Here is a 22,139-nt window from a genome sequence, read left to right on the forward strand (position 1 = left end):
TTTAAAATCTAATCTGTCTGATATGAGAATTGGTACCCCAGCTTTCTTTTGAGGTCCACTGGCATGAAAAATGGCTCCCTATCCCTTCACTTTCAGTCTGGATGTATCTTTAGGTTCAAAATGAGTCTCTTGTAGACAGCAAATGGACGGGTGATGTCTTTTTATCCAGTCTGCAACCGTGTGGCATTTATGGAAGCATTTAGGCCATTCACATTGAGAGTGATTATTGAGAGATATGATTTTAATGATGCCATGTTGCCTGTGAAGTCTTTGTTTGTATAGATTGTAGATTTCTGTTCTGTATCACTCTTGGGGCCTTTTTACTTTTATGGAACCCTCCTTAATATCTCCTGTAGGGCTGGTTTGGTGGTTACGAATTCGTTCAGTTTCTGCCGATCCTGAAAGGTCCTTATCTCTTCATCAATTCTGAATGACAGCCTTGCTGAATAAAGGATCCTTGGCTGCATGTTCTTCTCAGATAGCTTTGAAAATACCCTGCCAACCCTTCCTGGCCTGCCAGGTCTCTGTAGACAGGTCTGATGTTATTCTGATATTTTCCCCTGTGTACATAAGGATTTTCTTCCCCCTGGCTGCTTTCAATACTGTATCCTTGGATCTAATATTTGCGAAATGCACTATGACGTGACGTGGTGTAGGTCTGTTCTCATTGACCTTGGGAGGGGTCCTCTCTGCTTCTTGGACACGAATGCTTGTTTCTTTGCCAGATTAGGGAAGTTCTTAGCTACAGTTTGTTCAAATATCTCTTCTAGACCTCTCTCTTTCTCCACCCCCTCAGGGATGCCGATGATTCTGACATTGGAACGTTTCATTGAGTCAGTATTCTCCCATAATTTACATTCTTGAGATTGGATTTTTTTTTAAAGATTTTTATTTATTTATTCAACAGAGATAGAGACAGCTAGCGAGAGAGGGAACACAAGCAGGGGAGTGGGAGAGGAAGAAGCAGGCTCATAGCAGAGGAGCCTGATGTGGGGCTCGATCCCATAACGCCGGGATCACGCCCTGAGCCGAAGGCAGACGCTTAACCGCTGTGCCACCCAGGCGCCCCAGAGATTGGATTTTTTTGATCCAAGTTTCTGTTTTAACATTCTCTTCTACCATCCCATCCTCCAATTCACTATTTCTTTCTTCTGCCTCATTTACCCTGGCTGTCAAGAGTGTCTAGTTTAGACTGCATTTGATTCATAGCATTTTTAATTTCTGCCAGACTCGCTCTCATTTCTGCCCTTAGAGATTCTATATTCTCGTTAAGATTTTCATTTATAGTTTTTTCAAGCCTACACATCATCTTGACCATTGTTACTCTTAACTCCATTTCTGACAATTTGGTTATATCCATAATCATCATTTCTGTGGCAGAGGCCACAGACTCATTATCTTTTCTTTGCTGGGGGGGATTTCTCCTCCTCATCATTCTGATGAGGAGAGGTTGTGGGGATGCCCAGAGCCGAAAGTATTGACCAGGACAGAGGCAGTGTGCACTTGTTTTATAGGGACCTTAGGGTTGTCGGCTTCTTGATTTTTCAGTCTGCCTTCTGGTGGAGGGGCCTGCTGTGCTGATATTCAAGCAGCCCTGTTTGAGTAGAGTTGCCCCATCCCCTGCGAGGGGGGATGGGGATGGGCACAATGTGAGCCGGTATTTCCGGGCTTTTGTTCTCTGGCAGCTTTCCCTGGCGGTTTACTGTTGCTCTTCTGAGAGTCAGAGCAGCAGTGGCCAAATCCTAGCCTTGGTCTCAGAACAGAGGGATTGCAGTCTGCTCTCTACTGAGCTCTCTTGGCCACTTTAACTCTGTTTCTGTCAGTGCTGCCAAGAACCCTGCAGCGTCCCGGGATGTGCGCCCCACAGCCTGTGTCCCAGCCCTCACTTCCAGGGCAAGCGCGTCTCTGTCCTTTGTGCTTCTTACACCACCAGCCACCCCCATTTCCCGCGCGCGCTCCCTAGCTCCCTGTTTCAGTCTGGTCGCACATGTACTCCCGAGCTCCTGGTATCAGTCCAGTTCCAGTCAGTGCTCCGGAGCTCTGGTTTTCAGTCTGGTTGCACACACGTTCTCCGGCTCACAGTCTCATTCTGCTCTCTCGCGGGTGCCGGTCCGCTAGTCTGGCCACTCCCCCGTGCAGGTGGCTACTGCTTCCTGGCGCCCGAGCGCCTCAGATCCCTCCCCCTTCCATTTATCTTCTGATATCTGTGCACGGATTCACGGCTCCCCGTTTCGTACCTCAATATCCAGTGATGGAGATGTTCGTTTGTATAGATCCAGATGTATCTTCCTGCGTCTCACACTGATTCCATGGGTTTTCAGGATGGTCTGGTAGATATCCAGCTCGACTCGGGACCAGCTGAGAAAGGGTCTCCTACTCCTCTGCCATCTTTTCTCCTTCTTGCAGAAAGTGGTCTCTTCTGTTCATAGAGTTTCTGCTACTCTTTTCTTCATTCTCCAGTTGCATTCATAGGTATTCAGAATGGTTTGGTAGCTCTCTCACTGAATTCCTGGGACCAGACGAACTTTAGGTCTCCTGCTCCTCCGCCATCTTGGAACCCGGTCCATTTACATTCAAAGTAATTATTGATAGATATGAACTTATTGCCATTTTGTTACTTTAGGGTGGTTTTTGTAGTTCTCTGGCCTTTCTTGCTCTCTTTTGTGGTTTGATGGCTTTCTTTGTGATACGCTTGGATTCCTTTCTGTTTATTTTTTGCTTACCTATTATAGGTTTTTGGTCTGTGGTTACCATTAGATTTATATATAATATCCTATGCATACAGCAATCTATATTAAATTGATGGTCACTTAAATTTGAACCCATACTAAAAGCTCTAAATGTTTATTCCCCCATGCATATTTTATGTGTATGGTGGCATATACTACACCTTTTTATTTTATGAATTCCTTGACTGATTTTTATGTAATTCATATTACTGCTTTTATTTTTATGTAATTCATATTACTGCTTTTATGCTTTACTTCTGTATTTTTTTTTTAATTTCCATTCCAGTGTAGTTAATATACAGTGTTATGTTTGTTTCAGGTGTACAATGTAGTGATTCAACAATTCCATATATTATTCAGTGCCCATCAAGAACAGTGTACACTTACTCTCCTTCACCTATTTCAGTCCTCCTCCCACCCACCTCCTCCCACCTGCCTCCCTTCTGGTATCCATCTGTTTGTTTTCTATAGCTGAGATTCCGTTTATTAGTTTGTCTTGCTCTTTTTTTCTCTGTTTGTTGTTTCTTAAATGCCACATATGAATGAAATTATATGGCATTTGTCTTTTTCTAACTGGGTTTATTTTACTTAACATTATATTCTCTAGCTCCATCCATGTTATTGCAAATGAAATGATTTCATTCTTTTTTATGACTGAATACTACTTAATTGTGTATATATACTATATCTTCTTTATCCATTCATCTATCAGTGGACACTTGGGCTGTTTCCATAATTTGGCTATTGTAAATAATACTGCAATAAACATAGGAGTGTTATTTAAATTAGTGTTATTTAAATTAGTGTTATTGTATTATTTAATTAAATACATAGTATTGAGATTGCTTTATCATAGGGTAGTTCTATTTTTAATTTTTTGAGAAATCTCCATACTGTCTTCCACAGTGGCTGCACTGGTTTGTATTCCCACCAATAGTCCACTAGGGTTCCTATTTCTCCATGTCCTTGCCAGCACTTATTATTTCTTGTGTTTTTTTATTTTAGCCATTCTGACAGGTGTCAGGGGGTATCTCATTGTGTTTTTGATTTGCATTTCTCTGATGATGAGTGATGTGGAGCATCTTTTCATGTTATCTGTTGGCCCTCTGTATGTCTTCCTTGGAGAAATGTCTATTCATATCTTCTGTCCATTTTTAATTGGATTATTTGGTTTGGGGATGTTGTGTTGCATCCATTCTTTATATATTATAGATGCTAACCCTTTATTGGCTATGTCCTTTGTAAATATCTTCTCCCATTCACTATGTTGTCTTTTAGTTTTGTTGATCATTTCCTTTGCTGTGCAGAAGCTTTTTATTTTTGTGTAGTCCAAATAGTTTATTTTTTGCTTTTATTTTCCTTGCCTTGGGTGACATATCTAGAAATATGTTGTTACTGCAATGTCAGAGAAATTACTGCCTCTACTCCCTTCTAAAACTTTTATGGTTTCAGGTCTCACATTTAGGTGTTTAATCCATTTTGAGTTTATTTTTGTGTACGGTGTTTTGTTTGCATTCTCTCTCTCTTTTATGAGTTTGACTAGAAGCTTATCAATTTTGTTGACTTTTCAAAGAATCAGCTCCTGGTTTTGTTTATTTGTTTTATTGTCTTTGTTTCTATATCATTTATTTCTGTGCTAATCTTTATTATTTCCTTTCTTCTGCTGGATTTGGGTTTTGTTTGTCCTTCTTTTTCTAGTTTCTCTAGGTGTAGTGTTGGGTTATTTGAGATTTTTCTTGCTTCTTGAGGTAGTCCTGTATTGCTATAGACCTCTCTCTTAGACTGCTGTTGCTGCACCCCAAAGAATTTATAACAATTGAGTTTTCATTTTCATTTGTCTCCATGTATTTTTTTAATTACATATAATGTACTATTTGTTTCAGGGGCACAGGTCTGTGATTCATCAGTCTTATACCCAGTGTTCATAACAACACATGCCCTCCCCAATGTCCATCACCCGGTTACCCTGTCCCCCCCCCCACACCCCTCCCCTCCAGCAACCCTCAGTTTGTTTCCTAAGATTAAGAGTCTCTTGTAGTTTGTTTCCCTCTCTGGTTTCATCTTTTTTTTTTTTCCTCTCTTCCCCTATGATCCTCTGGCTTGTTTCTTAAATTCCACGTATCAGTGAGATCATATGATATTTGTCTTTCTCTGATTGACTTATTTCACTTAGCATAATACCCTCTAGTTCCATCCACATCATTGCAAACGGCAAGATTTCATTTTTTGATGGCTGCCTAATATTCCATTGTGTCTATAGATACCACATCTTCTTTATCCATTCATCTGTTGATGGACACATGGACCTTTCCATACTTTGGCTATTGTGGACATTGCTGCTACAAACATTGGGGTGCAGATGCCCCTTTGGATCACTACATTTGTACTGTTGGGGTAAATAACCAATAGTGCAAGTGCTGGGTCATGGGGAAGCTCTATTTTCAACTTTTTGAGGAACCTCCATACTGTATTCCAGAGTGGCTGCACCAGCTTGCATTCCCACCAACAGTGTCAGACGGTTCCCCATTCTCTGCATCCTTGCTAACATCTGTTGTTTCCTGACTTGTTAATTTTAGCCATTCTGACTGGTGTGAGGTGGTATCTCATTGTGGTTTTGATTTGTATTTCCCTGATACTGAGTGACATTGAGCACTTTTTCACGTGTCTATTGGCAATTTGGATGTCTTCTTTGGAGAAATGTCTGTTCATGTCTCCTGCCCATTTCTGGATTGGATTAGTTATTCTTTGGATGTTGAGTTTGATACATTCTTTATAGATTTTGGATACTAGCCCTTTATCTGATATGTCATTTGTAAATATCTTCTCCCATTCTGTCAGTTATCCTTTGGTTTTGTCTACTGTTTCCTTTGCTGTGCAAAAGCTTCTTGATGAAGTCCCAATATTTCATTTTTGCCTTTGTTTCCCTTGCCTTTGGAAACATGTCTAGCAAGAAGTTGCTGTGGCTGAGGTTGAAGAGGTTCCTGCCTGTGTTCTCCTCTAGGATTTTGATGGATTCCTGTCTCACATTTAGCTCTTTCATCCATTTCATCCATTTTTGTGTATGGTGTAAGGAAATGGTCCAGGTTCATTCTTCTGCATGTGGCTGTCCAATTTTCCCAACACCATTTGTTGAAGAAACTTTTTTTCCATTGGATATTGTTTCCTGCTTTGTCAAAGATTAGTTGACCATAAAGTTGAGGGTCCATTTCTGGGTTCTCTATTCTGTTCCATAATCTATGTGTCTTTTTGTGCTAGTACCATACTGTCTTTATGATTGCATCTTTGTAATAGAGCTTGAAGTCTGGAATTGTGATGCCACCAGCTTTGGTTTTCTTTTTCAACATTCCTTTGGCTATTCAAGGTCTTTTCTGGTTCCATAAAAATTTTAGGATTATTTGTTCCAGTTCTGTGAAAAAAGTTAACGGTATTTTGATAGGGATTGCTTTGGATGTGTAGATTGCTCTAGGCAAAATAGACATTTTCACAATGTTTGCTCTTCTAATTCATGAGCATGGAACTTTTTCCCATTTCTTTGTGTCTTCCTCAGTTTCTTTCATGAGTATTTATAGTTTTCTGAGTACAGATCCTTTGTCTCTTTGGTTAGGTTTATTCATAGGTATCTTATGGTTTTGGGTGCAATTGTAAATGGGATTGACTCCTTAATTTCTCTTTCTTCTGTCTCACTGTTGGTGTATAGAAATCCAACTGATTTCTGTGCATTGATTTTATATCCTGCCACTTCACTGAATTCCTGTATGAGTTCTAGTAATTTTGGGGTGGAGTCCTTTGGGTTTTCCACATAGAGTATCATGTCATCTGTGAAGAGTGACAGTTTGACTTCCTCTTTGCTGACTTGGATGCCCTTTTTTTCTTTTTGTTGTCTAATTGCTGAGGCTAGGACTTCTAGTACTATGTTGAATAGCAATGGTGATAGTGGACATCCCTGCCATTTTCCTGACCTTAAGGGAACAGCTCTGTTTTTCCTCATTGACAATGATATTCACTGTGGGTTTTTCATAGATGGCTTTTATGATATTGAGGTTTGTACCCTGTATCCCTATACTGTGAAGAGTTTTATTCAAGAAAGGATGCTGTGCTTTGTCAAATGTTTTTTCTATATCTATTGAGAGGATCAAATGGTTTTTGTCCTTTCTTTTATTTATGTAGTATATCACATTGATTGATTTGCAGATGTTGAACCACCCTTGCAGCCCAGAAATAAATCCCACTTGGTCATGGTGAATAATCCTTTTAATGTAATGTTGGATCCTATTGGCTAGTATTTTTGTGAGAAATTTTGCATCCATATTCATCAGGGCTATTGATCTCTAATTCTCCTTTTTGGTAGGTTCTTTGTCTGGTTTTGGGATCAAGATAATGCTGGCCTCATAGAACGAGTTTGGAAGTTTTCCTTCCATTTCTATTTTTTGAAACAGCTTTAGAAGAATAGGTATTGATTCTTCCTTAAATGTTTGGTAGAACTCCCCTGGGAAGGCATTTGGCCCTGAGCTCTTGTTTGTTGGGTGATTTTTGCTTACTGCTTCAATTTCCTTGCTGGTTATGGGTCTGTTCAGGTTTTCCATTTCTTCCTGGTTCAGTTTCAGTAGTTTATACTCTCTAGGACTGCATCCATTTCTTCCAGATGGTCTAATTTCTTGGTATATAGTTGCTCATAATATGTTCTTATAATTGTTTGTATTTCCTTAGTGTTGGCTGTAATCTCTCCTCTTTCATTCATGATTTTATTTATTTGGGCCCTTTCTCTTTTCTTTTTGATCAGTCTAGCCAGGGGTTTATCAATCTTATTAATTCTTTCAAAGAACCAACTCCTAGTTTTGTTGACCTGTTCTACTGTTCTTTTGGTTTCTTGTTCATTGATTTCTGCTCTGATCTTTATTATTTCTCTTCTCCTGCTGGGTTTAGGCTTTATTTGCTTTTCTTTCTCCAGCTCCTTTAGGTGTAGCATTAGGTTGTGTATTTGAGACCTTTCTTGATTCTTGAGAAAGGCTTACATTGCTATATACTTCCCCTTTAGGATGGCCTTTGCTGCATCCCAAAGATTTTGAACATTTGTGTTTTCATTTTATTTTAATTCTTTAATTTCCTGGTTGGCCCATTCATCCTTTAGTAGGATAGTCTTTAGCCTCCATGTATTTGAGTTCTTTCCAATTTTCCTCCTGTGATTGAGTTCCAGTTTCAAAGCATTGTGGTCTGAAAATATGCAGGGAATGATCACAATCTTTTGGCACCAGGTGAGACCTGATTTGTGACCCAGGATGTGATCTATTCTGGAGAATGTTCCATGTGCACTCTAGAAGAATGTGTATTCTGTTGCTTTGGGATGGAATGTTCTGAATATATCTGTGAAGTCCTTCTGGTACAGTGTATCATTCAAAGCCCTTGTTTCCTTGTTGATCTTCTGCTTAGATGATCTGTCCATTGTAGTGAGGGGGTGTTAAAGTCTCCTACTATTATTGTACTATTATCAATATATTTCTTTGATTTTGTTATTAATTGGCTTATATAAATGGCTGCTATCATGTTAGGGGCATAAATATTTACAATTGTTAGATCTTCTTGTTGGATAGACCCTTTAATTATGGTATAGTGTCCTTCCTCATCTCTTATTACAGTCTTTTTTTTTTAAAATCTAATTTGTCCAATATAAGGATTGCCACCCCAGCTTTCTTTTGGTGTCCTTTAGCATGATAAATGGTTTTCCACCCCCTCAACTTTCAATCTGGAGGTGTCTTTGTGTCTAAAGTGAGTCTTTTGCAGACAGCAGATCGATGGGTCTTGCTTTTTTTATCTAATCTGATACCCTGTGTCTTTTGATTGGGGTATTTAGCCCATTTACATTCAGGGTAACTACTGAAAGATACGAATTTAGTACCATTGTATTATCTGTAAACCTGTATATCGTCTCTGTTCCTTTCTGGTCTGTGTTACTTTTGGGCTCTCTCTTTGCATAGAGGACCCCTTTCAATATTTCTTGTACGGCTGGTTTGGTGATCACAAATTCCTTTAGTTTCGTTTGTCTTAGAAGCTTTTTATCACTCCTTCTGTTTTGAATGGCATCCTAGCTGGATAAAGTATTCTTGGCTGCATGTTTTTCTCCTTAAGACCTTGAATATATCATGCCAGTCCTTTCTGGCCTGCCAGGTCTCTGTGGAAAGGTCTGTTGCCAATCTAATGTTTGTACCCTTGTAGGTTAAGGATCTCTTGTCCCAAGCTGCTTTCAGGATTTTCTGTTTGTCTTTGAGATTTGTAAGTTTCACTATTATATGTCAGGGTATTGACCTATTTTTATTGATTTTGAGGGGGTTCTCTCTGCCTTCTGGATTTTGATGCTTGTTTCCTTCCTCAGATTAAGGAAGTTCTCAACTATAATTTGCTCCAATATACCTTCGCCCCCCCCCTTTTCTCTTCTTCTGGGATCCCAATTATTCTAATATTGTTTCACTTTATGGTATCACTTGTCTCTCAAATTCTCCCCTCGTGATCCAGTAGTTGTTTCTCTTTTTCTTCGCTTCTTTATTCACCATTTTTTGGTCTTCTATATCACTAATTCTCTCTTCTGCCTTATTTATCCTAACAGAGCCTCCATTTTTTAAAATTTCATCTCATTAATAGCCTTTTTGGTTTCTACTTAGATTTTAGTTCTCTTTTTTCTCCAGAAGGGGATTCTCTAGTGTCTTCTATGCTTTTTGCAAGTCTAGCTAGTACCTTTATAATCATTATTCTGAACTCTAGTTCCAACATCTTACTAATGTCCATATTGATTAGGTCCCTGGCAGTCAGTACTGCCTCTTGTTCTTTTTGAGGTGAGATTCCCCATCTTGTCATTCTTTGCAGAGAAGAATAGATGAACAAGAAAGCAAAATACTAAAATGGCAACAATGACCCCAGAGAAATATACATTAAACAAATCAGAAAAGACCCAAAACTGGGGGGAAAAAATAAAAATAAAAGAATACTTTAAAAATCAGGTGAGCAGAATAGAGCAACATACTGGAATCTGTGGGTATTTTTGTCTGTTTTTTTTGTTGTTGTTGTTGTTGTTTGTTTCTGTTCTTGTTTTTTTTTTTTTTAAGATTTTATTTATTTACTTGACAGAGACAGCCAGCGAGAGAGGGAACACAAGCAGGGGGAGTGGGAGAGGAAGAAGCAGGCTCATAGCGGAGGAGCCTGATGTGGGGCTCGATCCCAGCACGCCGGGATCACGCCCTGAGCCGAAGGCAGATGCTTAACTGCTGTGCCACCCAGGCGCCCCTCTGTTCTTGTTTTTTAAAGAAAACTAGATCCCAAAATTGTAAAGAAAGAAAAATCTTGTATATATACAAAAATGAAATGTAATGAAAGAATAGAATACAACTGTAAAAATGGAAATTAAAAGACAAGAAAAAAAAAAACAGAACAAGAACAAAAACAAAAGGGATATAAACAGATTGGTGAACAGAACAGAGCAATACACTATCTCCTGAGTATATTTTGGTCAGTTTGTTAGAGGAAACTACATCTCAAAATAGTAAAGGAAGAAAAACTTATATATGCAAAAATAAAATTAGGTACATTGAAAGGATAGAATGTGACTGTAAAGATGAAAATTAAAAACTATTTTAAAAAAGGAGCTGATAGGGGCGTCTGGGTAGCGCAGTCGTTAAGCGTCTGCCTTCGGCTCAGGGCATGATCCCGGCATTCCGGGATCGAGTCCCACATCGGGCTCCTCCGCTGGGAGCCTGCTTCTTCCTCTCCCACTCCCCTGCTGTGTTCCCTCTCTCGATGGCTGTCTCTCTGTAACATAAATAAAAAAATAAAATCTTAAAAAAAGGAGTTGATAAAAATAAGTTGGTTGAAAAAAGGAATGAAAAAATTTAAAAATTAAAAAAATTAAAGTTGAAAGACTAAAGTATCATGGGGGAAAAGCCATGAGTTCTATGTGCTGTATTCCCTTAGCACTGGAGTTTGGCAGTTCTCATTGATCTGGTAAACTTGGTCTTGGCTGAACGTTCTCACTGAGCTTCTGGGGGAGGGGCCTGTTGTGCTGATTCTCAGGTTTCTGTGCCCTGGTGGGGTTGCACCTCCCTTGCCAGGAGCGAGGCTAAGTAATCTGCTCCACTTTCCTCTATGTGGCTTTTGTTCCCTGAAGGCTTTCTGCACAGCTTTAGAGGATGAAAATGGCAGCCTCCCAATCTCTGGTCGCACAGGAGCTGGGAGCTCGGAGCTCAGGGCCCCACTCCTCAGTGAGCCCTCAGAGAAAAGCAGTCAATCACTCTGGTCTCCCTGGTCTCTGTCTGCACTCCATGCTCAGCCGGCCTGTGACCATGCATTTCTGTCTCTGGCACATGGCCCTGTTTGGAGTCTCCAAACACAGTAGATTCCTGTGACACGCTCCTGTGCCACTCCTCCCAGGGGGAAGAAGGGGAGTCTCCCTGGTTCTGCTCTTGTTGGCCCCCGGTCGGAGAGCAGTGGCCCAACTGTGCCGCAGATCACGGTTTATGGTCACCCCAAGCTGAGAGCCCATTTCTTGGCTCACTCTTTGCAGCCAGCTTCCCTGCTCTGATACCTGGGAGCTCTGCTGCTCTCAGGCACCCCTAGTCTTCCTGTAACTCTGAGGATCCTGAGACCACAGTGTCCCAGTGAGGGTTCCACCCCTTGCTTACCTGCCTGAGCAACATCCCTCACTGGAGCAGACTTCTAAAAGTTCCGATTTTGTGTTCCCCTGCTCTATCACTTGCCAGTAGCCAGCTGACGGAGGCTCCTTGCCTGCCCCCTGCCCCCGCGGTCTATCTTCCCTTATATCACCTCGGATTCACTTCTCCACACCTCCTGCCTTGCAGAAAGTGCTAACTTTTCTATTCATAGAGTTGCAGCTATTCTTTCCTTCAATTTCTGGCTGAGTTTGCAGGTATTCAGAATAGTTTGATAGCTATATAGCTGAATTCCTGGAACCACATGAAATTAAGGTCTCCTGCTCCTCTGCCATCTTAGACTCCCTCCTCCATGTATTTTTTTATTCCCTCTGATTTCTTTGTTGACCTGTTCATCATTTAGTACCATATTATTTAACCTCCGTATATTTGTGCTCTTTCCAGATTTTTTCCTGTGGTTCATTTCTAATTTCATTGCATTGTGATCAGAAAAGATGCATGGTATAACTCTCATCTTTTTGAAATTGTTGAGGCTTGTTTTGTGACCTTTTATGTGATCTATTCTGGAGAATTTTCCATGTGCACTTGGAAAGAATGTGTATTGTGCTGTCTTAGGATGAAATGTTCTGAATGTATCTATCATCTGGTCCAGTGTGTCATTTTAAGCCACTGTTTCCTTGTTGATTTTCTGTTGAGATGATCTGCCCTTTGATAAGTAGGGTGTTCAAGTCCCCTACTATTATTGTATTACTGTCAGTTATTTCCTTTATATTTGTTATTAACTGTTTTATGTGTTTTGGTGCTCCCATGTTGTTTGCATAAATATTTACAACTGTATGTCTTCTTGTTGGATTGTCCCCTTAATGATTATATAGTGTCCTTTGTCTCTTTTGAAGTCAATTTTTTCTTTTTTTTTAAAGATTTTATTTATTTGACAGAGATAGAGACAGCCAGCGAGAGAGGGAACACAAGCAAGGGGAGTGGGAGAGGAAGAAGCAGGCTCCCAGTGGAGGAGCCTGATGTGGGGCTCGATCCCAGAATGCCAGGATCACGCCCTGAGCCGAAGGCAAACGCTTAACGACTGAGCCACCCAGGCGCCCCTGAAGTCAATGTTTTTCTGATATAAGAATTGCTACCCCAGCTTTCTTTTCACATCCATTTGCGTGATAAATGTTTCTCCATCCCGTCACTTTCAATCTGCATGTGTCTTTAGGTATGAAGTGACTGTACTGTAAGCAGCATAAATGGTCTTGTGTTTTTATCTATTTTATCACCCTATGTCTTTTGGAGTGTTTAGTCCATTTACATTTAAAGTAATTATTGTTAGATATGTATTGCCATTTTGTTATTTGTTTTAGGCTTGTTTTTATGGATTTTCTCTGTTCCCTTCTTCCCTTGCTCTCTTTTTTAACCATAAGTTGGCTTTCTTTGTGATAAACTTGGATTCCTTTCTCTTTTGCATATCTATTACTGGTTTTTTATTTGTGGTTACCATTAGGTTTGTAAATCATATCTTCTACATAGAGCAGTCTATATTAAGCAGATGGTCGCCTAACTTTGAATCCATTCTTTACTCCTCTTCTCCCCATATTTTAGGTATATGGTATCATACTTCATTTTGTGAGTCTCTTGACTGATTTATACAGATATACTTATTTTTCCTGCTTTTGTGCTTCCTTCTTTTCTTATTCTTACTTATGGTCTTTCCTTTCCCCAAAAGGGTCCCCTTTTAACATTTCTTGTAGGGCTGGTTTAGTGGTCATGAACTCCTTTAACATTTGTTTGTCTGGGACACTCTATATTCTGAATGATACCCTTTCTTGGCTGCAGATATTTTCCTTTCAGCACTTTGAATATATCATGCCACTCTCTTCTGGCCTGCAAAGTTTCTATTGAAAAACCCACTGACAGCCTTATGGGGTTTCCCTTGTATGTAACTATTCTTTTCTCTCACTGCTTTTCAAATTCTTTATCATTGCTTTTTGCCATTTTAATTACTATGTGTTTTGGTGTGGACCTCTTTGGGTTGATTTGGGGGGTGGGGTTCGTCTCTGTGCCTCCTAGATCTGAATTTCTGTCTCCTTCCCCAAATTTGGGAAGTTTTCAGGTATTATTTCTTCAAATAAATTTTCTGCTTCCTTTTCTCTTTCTTCTCCTTCTGGGATCCCTATAATCCCTATAATGTTATAATGCTTGAGAGAGTCAGTGAGTTCCCTAAGTCTGTTATTTTGCATAATTTTTTCTTACCTGCTTTGCTTGATTTCTTTCCATTACTCTGTCTTCCAGGTCACTGGTTTGTTCTGCGTCTTATAGCTTGCTATTTATTCCATCTAGTATATTTTTAATTTCAATTATTGTGTTCTTCATCTTTTTTTTTTTTAATCTATGTGTTAAGGGTCTCATTGATGTCCTCTACTCTTCTCAAGTCTCATGAGTATCTTTACGATCATTACTTTAAATTCTTTATGAAGCATATTACTTATATCTGTTTTGCTTAGGTCTCTTGCTGTGATTTTTCCTTTCACTTGGGACATATTCCTCTGTTTCCTCATTTTGCCTAACTCTGTGTGCCTGTTTTTGTGTAGTAGGAAATTCAGCTTTATCTCCTGCTCTTCAAAGGAGTGGGTGGTGTGTGCACTTTTAACTAGATGGCACTGGTCCTCTCCCACAGGGGACATGCAGCTGCTGCAGAGATGGGGGTACCCAAGGCTGCTCCATAAAGCATGCACGGGGTGTGTGTGCATTTTTAACAAGGTACGTGCATCTTCCCCAGGAGGTGACAAGCTGCTGCCACCAAGATAAAGGCCCTGCAAAGTGCACAGTCAGGAGATACAATGTTGGCAAGGTTTGCATGCTGCTGTTGTCAGGGAGGGCACCTGCAGCACCAGGGCTGAGGCAGGACTGGGTGGAAGGGGCAGATCCACAAAAGCACAAGGGGAGGGGATGCAGTTTAAGCAAGTCAGGTAGTGAATGCTGATGCCATGCTGGTTCCCACAGGTGGCTATGTGTTTATGCTGGGGGACAGGGGAGGAAAAAGGTGCCTGCCTGCTCCTTTGTTCTTGAAAAAGTCCCCCAGTAGACTCTGACATTAGTCAATAACTCCCTCCTATACGTTCCAGCTATTTTTCAAACTACTGCTTCTAAACTGTGTCTCCGCAGGCTGTGTGTCATGCTGTCTCTTTAAGTATGGGGACTCAGCTTCCTATCACCCACCCTCAGGGCTGTCACAGAGCTAAGGCCACTGATTTTTAAAGTTGCAGGTTTTAAGTGTCACTGGTTTGAAGAACTCACAAAATTTGGCCCCTCTAAGTTTCAAAGCCAATTGCTATGGCGATTTTTCTTCTCTATGCAGCCTCCCCTATGTGTAGTCTCTTTCTTGCCCTTGTCTGCACCTGTAGCTCCCTACCGCTGGCAGGCAGACCTGCAGGGTTTAGTTCCTCACCATGTCTCTGGTAGGGATGTGGCTTCTTCTCTACATTGTGGAGTTATTCTCCCAGTCTTTGAGTCATTTTCTGGGTTATACTGATGTGAATGTTATCTAGTTGCATCCATGGGAAGAGGTGAGTTTAGGGACCTCGTACTCCACCATTTTTGCCAGAAGTCCTCTGTACTGGTCTTATTAGTGATTTATCTACTACCTTTATTATGTTCATATGTACCCGTAGAGTTTTTTCCTTTTCTAATTTTCTTCCTCCTTTCTACTGAAAGAATTAATTCCTTTTAACATTTCTTTTAAGGCTGGTTTAGTGGTGAGTTTTTTTTAATCTCTCTATTCTAAATGATAATCTTACTGGATAGAGTACTTTTGGTTGCAGTTTTTTTTTGTTTTTTTTGTTTTTTAGTTTCAGCACTTTGAATATATCATTCCACTCTCTTGTGGCCTGTGAAGTTTCTGCTGAAAAATCAGAAGATAGCCTTATGAAATTTCCTTGTATGTAACTTGTTTTCTTTTCTCTTGCTGCTTTTAAAATTCTCTATCACTACTTTGCCATTTTATTGTGTCTTGGTGTGGACCTCCTTGGGTTGATTTTATAAGGGGCTCACTATACCTCCTGTTTGTGGATGTGTTTCCTTCCCTAGACCAGGGAAGTTTTCAGCAATTTTTCAAATAAGTTTTCTTCCCCCTTTTCTCTTTCTTCTCCTTCTGGGATCCCTACAATGCAAATGTTATTGTTATACTTGATGGTGTGGCTGAGTTCCCTTAACCCATGTTCATTTTTTATGATTCTATTCGGCTTGATCACTTTCCATTACTCTGTCTTCCAACTTGCTGGTCTGTTTTTCTGCATCCTCTAGTCTACTATTTATTTCCTCTAGTGTATTTTTTAGTTTTTTAGTTCATCTCTGATTTTTCCCCCCATCTCTTTGTTGAGGGTCTCATTGAGATCCTTCTCTCTTTTCTCATGTCAATTATCTTTATGACCATTACTTTGAATTTTCTTTCTGGCATATTGCTTATATCCATCTCATTTAGCTCTTTGGTTGTGATTTTGTCCTGTTTCTTCATCTGGGGAATAGTCCCTTTTTTTTTGTTTTTTCTTTTTTTCTTTTCCCATTTTGTTTCTCTCTCTGTTCTCTATATTGGGAAAGTCAGCTACATCTCCTGATCTTCAAAGTAGTGGCCTTTTGAAGAAGAGGCCTGTAGTGCAATGTCCCCTGTTCACCAGAACCAGGAGCTTCAAGGGTGTCTCCTCTATGTGGTTGCATGCACTCTACTGTTGTGATTGAGCCACATTTGCCTTCTGGAATGGCTTTCTTTGCCTGTTGTGGGCAGGGTTTGGTCCCTGTGCTGTTAAGGGGCCAGTCTGAGGCTGTGTTGGGCATATAATTGGGTTGGAACAGATGCTTGCCCTCGGCCCATTTGCTGGGGTCAAGGGTTGCACGAAACTGTGCAGCATTCTCCCTGAGTTGCCCCCTATTGGTGGGTGGTAATGGCATTCAGATTAGATATCTGGCTCCAGCTCACTGTTGGGTCTACAAATTGGTGTGTATGGTTATCTTCCCCTCTCCCCAGAGTAGGAGTAACTCTGGAATGGCACTGGTCACTATGGGGGCTCCTTGTAGGATGTGACATTGTGGGGGCCATTTTGGAGAGACTCTTGGGTTGAGAGTTGAATGAGGTGGATCCACAGGAGAAAGCAGGGGCAGAGTGTGGTGTGTTAGCAAGCTAGGTGGAGTGTTCATGATGTTTTCTGCAGGTGTCCAGCTCTCTAGGCTGGGGGGGGGGGGGTTGGCGGCAGTGGAGAAATGTTCCTGCCAGCTCTTTTGTTCTTGAACAAGTCTCCTAAAGATTCCTACCTCTCCAGCACATGTTCTGCGATAGTAAATAAATCTCTTTCCTATGTACCCAGGCACTTTGCTGCTTCGATGCTGTGTCTCAGCAGGATTGTTTGTTATGGCGTACCTTAAGGGTGGGGACTCAGTTTCTTATCACCCTCTGCTCTCCTAGGTCTAAGCCCGCTGATCTTTAAAGTACCAGGAGTTAAGCCCTGTTGATTGGAAACTCATCAAGTTAAGCCTCACTGCTTTTCAAAGCCAGATGTTGTGGTAACTCATCTTCCCAGTGCAGGCCCCCTGTGTCTGGGATGCCTGAAGGGTTGTCATTCCTCTCCTTTCTCTATGCTTGTGGTGTCCCTCCCTTTTGTGGTTAGTCTTGCTGAGAGTTTGGGTACTGACTGCATCTCTGCCCCTCCTACCCTTTTCCTTATGGCCTCCTCTCCACAATTAACTATGGAGGGCCTGTTCTGCCTGTCTGGGTTGTTTGGAGGTTAGGTGCACTGATGTGGCTGTTATCTAGATGTAACCATGGGACAAGCTAGCTTAGGATCCTCCTACTCCACCATATTCCCAGGCTCCTATATGTTCTATTCTTATCAAGTACAGTATTTGGATCTTGTCAAACTTCACTCTTGAGAAAAACTTCACTTTACAGAATATTGGTCAGTTTCAATTTTTCTACCATAAATCATAAAGACTATAGGGCTTAAATAGAATTGGAAAATGGATTCTTGATCATTTAATCAAGAGGTAGTAATTATTTTGGGAGACCAAGAATTTCAGGTAATCTTTAAGGTTGTCAATATGTGTATCAGAGTGTAATTGGGAAATTAACTCTGGATCTTTCAAGTAGAAGGAACACAGAGAACTGGTTTCATTGGTGATGGAACTAAGGCTAAGAAACCAAAAGGGATGGTGAGGCAATCCAAAGATTAGCAAGAGCAGGAAGTGATACCAGCCCTCAGATGGAAGGGACAGCAATAAGTGGTGTTACCAGAGTTCTAAAGCCAGAAGACAAAGAAGATGCAGCTGCTGCCAGAGACACCACCAAAAAAAAAAAAAAAAAAAAAAAGGAAGTGGGACAAAAGGTGAGAAATACCACATTTCTTCTGTCTCCTTTTATACTCTGATCTTCCACTCATGCCTCCCTGGAAACCAGAGAGTGAGGGTGCATGGGAAATGTAGTCGTTTCCAATGAAGCAGAGCAGGGGAAGAGTGAATAAATGGATCTGAGAACTAACAGGCAATTGACCAGTAGTACTTAAGAGGAAAACCACTGACCTGGCTTGTAGTAGAGAAAATATTTACTAAATGAAAACTAAAATCCCTTTACCTCACTAAACTTCTAAAGGCAATATTGTAACACAATGGCAATATTGTAACATATCGAGTCGAAAATTTCCACAGGAATCAAAATTACCATAGACATCTCTCAAATTTTTTCAAGTCCTTTTTTTCAAAAACAAAAAACCCTCATAACCTTTATTCAAAGAAGAAGTCCTTAAATACTTATTAAATGACTACAATATACCAAACACCACATAACAATAGGAGGGCATTTTGCTAAGGTGACTGTACTAGCTTGGTCCTTCAGAAAGCAGACACTAAGATGAAATTAGACATGTGCAGTAAGGCAGAATAATGACTCTCCTCCCCCTCCCCCCACAAATATATCCACGTCCTAATCCCAGGAACCTGTGATTACATTACCTTACATGGTGAAAGAGACCTTGAAGCTGTGATTAAATTAAGGATCTTGAGTTGGGGAGATTATCTTGCATTTACGGGATAAGCCAAATAATAATGAGTCCTTACGAGAGAGAGGCAAAAGGGTCATTCAGAGATGTGATCTCTGAAGCAGAAGCTGGAATAATGTTGGTCCACAAAGGCAGGCAGGTAGTTTCTAGAAAGTGGCAAAGGCAGACTTCTCCCTAGGGCCCCTAGAAGGAATGTAGTTCTCTCAACCCATTTGAAATTTCTCACCTTTAGAACTATAAGAAAACAAATTTGTATTTTGTGCCACTAAATTTGTGGTAATTTGTTACATCAGAGATAGAAAATTAATACAGCAAGCAGGGAGCCTATGGTGCAAAATTTAAGGCAAGTGATCTCAGGATGAAGCTATCAATATCTATTGTGATGGTTAATTTCATGTGTCAGTTTTAACTGGGTCCCAGGGAGTCCATTTATTTGATCAAACATTATTCTGGCTATTTCTGTGAGGAAGTGTTTTGTTTTTTAGGAAACTAAATCTGTAGACTGAATAAAGCAGATTGCCTTCCTTGATGTGGGTGGGCCTCATCAGTTGAAGACCTGAATAGAACAAAGAGGTTGACTAGAATGACCCTCCCCTGAGTAAGAGGTAATTCCTTCTGCCTGACTGCCTTCAAATGGGGACATCAGCTTTTTCCTGTCTTTGGACTCAAACATCAGCTCTTTCTGGGTCTTTAGCCTGCCAGCCTTTGGACTAGAACCACATCATTAATTCTTCCGGGTCTCCAGGTTGCCCACTCACCTTGCAGATCTTGGGGCTTGTTAGTCTCCAGGGTAGTATGAGCCATATTCATTCCTTAAAATAAAGATCCTATTGTTCTGTTTCTCTAGAGAACTCTAATACTTCTCTAATACACAGGAGATCCGAGAGGCACTGCTTTGTGGCTTCAGAGTCCACATTTGCACTAACATCAACTCTCCACCCAGGCTCTATGGTTCCTGTTAGCCTCTTTCACCTATAGGAAATAGGAGGTTAGTAGATCACTACTACAGGTGATCTCAAGGCCTCAACTGGTATTCATGTTCTCTCCTCTTCCACCTTGGCAGGTCTTCATGGCTTACTTGATGGAGTAACTTGAGGAGAGCTGGCCAATAAACACGAAAAGGTTTGTGTTTCAAATTGTCTATTCATTTTTGCATTATTTCTCATCGGTTTTAATTCTTTAGTCTTAAGACAATCATCTGAATTTTTAATGTAATGTTAAATGAGATTAAGACAATCCATTAACTGAGGTAGGTCCCAATTTACCACAGTTTATATACTTTGAGACACATCTCTCTTTTTTGCTAATAAGGTAAAACCATTAATTAAGATCTCTGTCCTTAAATGCTGCATCCCCTACAGGAGCAAGAATAATCATATAAAGTGCAAGAACATCTTTTCCTCATTGAATAAATACCAGGTTGTCCCCAATTCATGTATGTTATGTAAATAAATCTGAGAAGGGGCTTTCCTTGGCAAAACAAATTAGACTCTGTGTTTCAGCTTTGTCAAATCACAAAGAAAAATAAAAGCATAAACTCAATTCAATAAATCTTTATTGAGCTCCCACGGGGTGCATGAATTTAGGATCTATAATTTACAGAAGTAGAAAAGTGTCACTTCTTTAGCCTCTTAAAAATGAAAAAAAAAAAGCAAATTACAACTTTTCTGTATATTTCAAGTGAATCATTTAATGTGAGGCCAGTTTGATATTACCATAAGTATTAACAGACTAAATGGTTTTGATGCCAGGATAAACTAGTCTGTTGGTCTAACAACAGCTGATCAAAAAGGCTAGAGTATCTGGAAGTAAAAAATATACTTGGAAGCACTGTCCTCTGAGGGCAACACAATGCTGAAAAAATTAACTGGCTCAAAAATTATATTGAAAGATCAAGGAGGGGAGTTAGTCACAGCTTGGGGGAAAAACAACTGAAAACAGATGACACTAAATGTAGCTGAAGTTTTCCTGGAGTTATACTAGAACTCTGAGTTAACCAAATAGGTTATGAACTCATGCTCCTTTGAACAGAGTGGTTTTAAAACAATACAATCTCCAGTGCACCAACTGTATTTTCAAGTATAATTCTAGTATTTGTACCTAGCAATACAGAAGAAAAGCAGCAGGGAGAAAGTGTCAAGTATCTGGGACATAAAGGATTTGGCAGCCCTAGAATTCCCAGTTTGAGTCTTTTTCTTCAGGAAAATCACATTCCGGCTCAGTCCAAGGTGACATTGGAGACAGTGCTATTGATGGCTTAGGAGGCAACAGTGAAAGTATTGAATCCTGGCTTTCTTCTTTCATCTGTTAAAGAAACTCAAAATAAGGCTGTTGGTACATAAATTCAATACATTAGCTAGGTTAGCAATAAATGACTTCTTAAAAAGTAAAACGTGTTTACAATTGTTTTTAGGTATTTTCACTAAAAATGCCTTTGATCAGCTGAAAACAGGAAGAAGCAATAACCAAAAAACCTAATTTTTATCAGGAATATTTTGCCCCTTCATCTCTAGCCAAACTAAAATGTCTCTAATCAAAATATAAATTGAGAGTGTAGTAACATTTACTGATATTCTGGTTCTTTTACTCATTTTCTTTTGCAGAATGGAAATATTTTAGAAAGTCTATAATTGAACTACCAAAAGTTTTCTTATTTTTAAGGAAGTCATTATTAAGAATCTTGGTTACCAAACTGTCCTATTAAGCCAACAAAATGAATTTTTAATAGTATTTGAAAATATCTAGACAACAGAAGAGAGATCAGCTTACCTGTTTGAAGAAAACATGGGACAATAAACTGCTTGCAGATGGTCTGAAATTTTTTTTAAAAAAAACCAGAACCTTGTATTATAAAAAATAGTCATATTTTTAGGTGTAAAAATATATTAGAAATTGGGTTTAGAGCTATAAAACTCTACACTAAAAAAACTGAAGCCCAATTCTTAGCGTCACCTTGACTAATGGGAAGAATTAATTTGAGAAATAACATTTATTATAAGGAAGCTATGCTAGGCATTAAGAGGCTAAAAAAAGATAAGACACCTTATTTCTGAAATACTAACACTAATAGGTAGTTACAATAATATTATAGCAGCAACTAACATTTTTGTACTGCTTAGAAGTTTCTAAAATGTATTAACATAAATGCAGTAATTAATGTTCAGAAAGATGAACTGATTTTTACAAGATAACGTGGTCTCTGGTCTCAGCTGTATCATTTCTTAACCAAGTCTTCTGACTTCAGATCCAGTACTCCTCCCATTTGCTCATTGCCTCTACTTGTTTTAAGCACTGATATTTTCTGTATTAGACTATAATTTTTTATCAAAAGATAGAAGAGATTTGAATTTGGTGGGAAGGGAATATCACAAAGCTTCTATAAAATATAAAACACATAAGTTTGATGCTATTTACAAGTGGCCAATATTACCTTTTCTCAGGATCTTGTTGCAAACAGAGCTGGACCAAGCTAAAGAAGGCAGGAGAGAAAGTTTTTGAGGATGGAGTTTGCAATCTGTCACTAGCTCCTGTGCGAGTTCCACTGGGGACAAGTACACTTTCTCCAATCCCAGAGTCCACACCTGATCGGGAATTCTTCATTCTGGAGATACTAACATCCAATGGGCTATAAGGAGGACCTTTCAGTTTCTGTAACAACATCTAAAAGAAAGAAAAATTTCCTTCAACCCTTTTCAGAGAAAACATTAAAACAACAACCACAAAGA

The 22,139-nt window shown here is 39.8% G+C and overlaps 1 protein-coding gene across 4 annotated transcripts in view; it reads right to left on the bottom strand.

Annotated features, from left to right (window-relative positions):
* Nucleotides 1-19,952: 19,952 nt before the first annotated feature.
* Nucleotides 19,953-22,139, bottom strand: part of STRADB (STE20 related adaptor beta) — a 43,397-nt gene continuing 41,210 nt past the window's right edge. Inside the window, exons 10-13 of one of the 4 annotated variants that reach the window (XM_040641935.1) lie at nt 21,996-22,074; nt 21,845-21,883; nt 21,184-21,226; nt 20,575-20,742 (exon numbers count right to left, since the gene is read on the bottom strand). In XM_040641935.1, coding sequence (XP_040497869.1) covers nt 20,715-20,742; nt 21,184-21,226; nt 21,845-21,883; nt 21,996-22,074 — 189 coding nt within the window. In that variant the 3' untranslated portion in view covers nt 20,575-20,714. Of the gene's footprint in view, nt 20,743-21,183; nt 21,227-21,844; nt 22,075-22,139 lie in introns of all 4 variants that reach the window. The other 3 variants (XM_040641936.1, XM_040641930.1, XM_040641933.1) reach the window with 3 other exon arrangements.

Source organism: Ursus maritimus, unplaced genomic scaffold (assembly GCF_017311325.1).
Source record: "Ursus maritimus isolate PB19 unplaced genomic scaffold, ASM1731132v1 scaffold_1, whole genome shotgun sequence".
Classification (NCBI taxonomy): domain Eukaryota; kingdom Metazoa; phylum Chordata; class Mammalia; order Carnivora; family Ursidae; genus Ursus; species Ursus maritimus.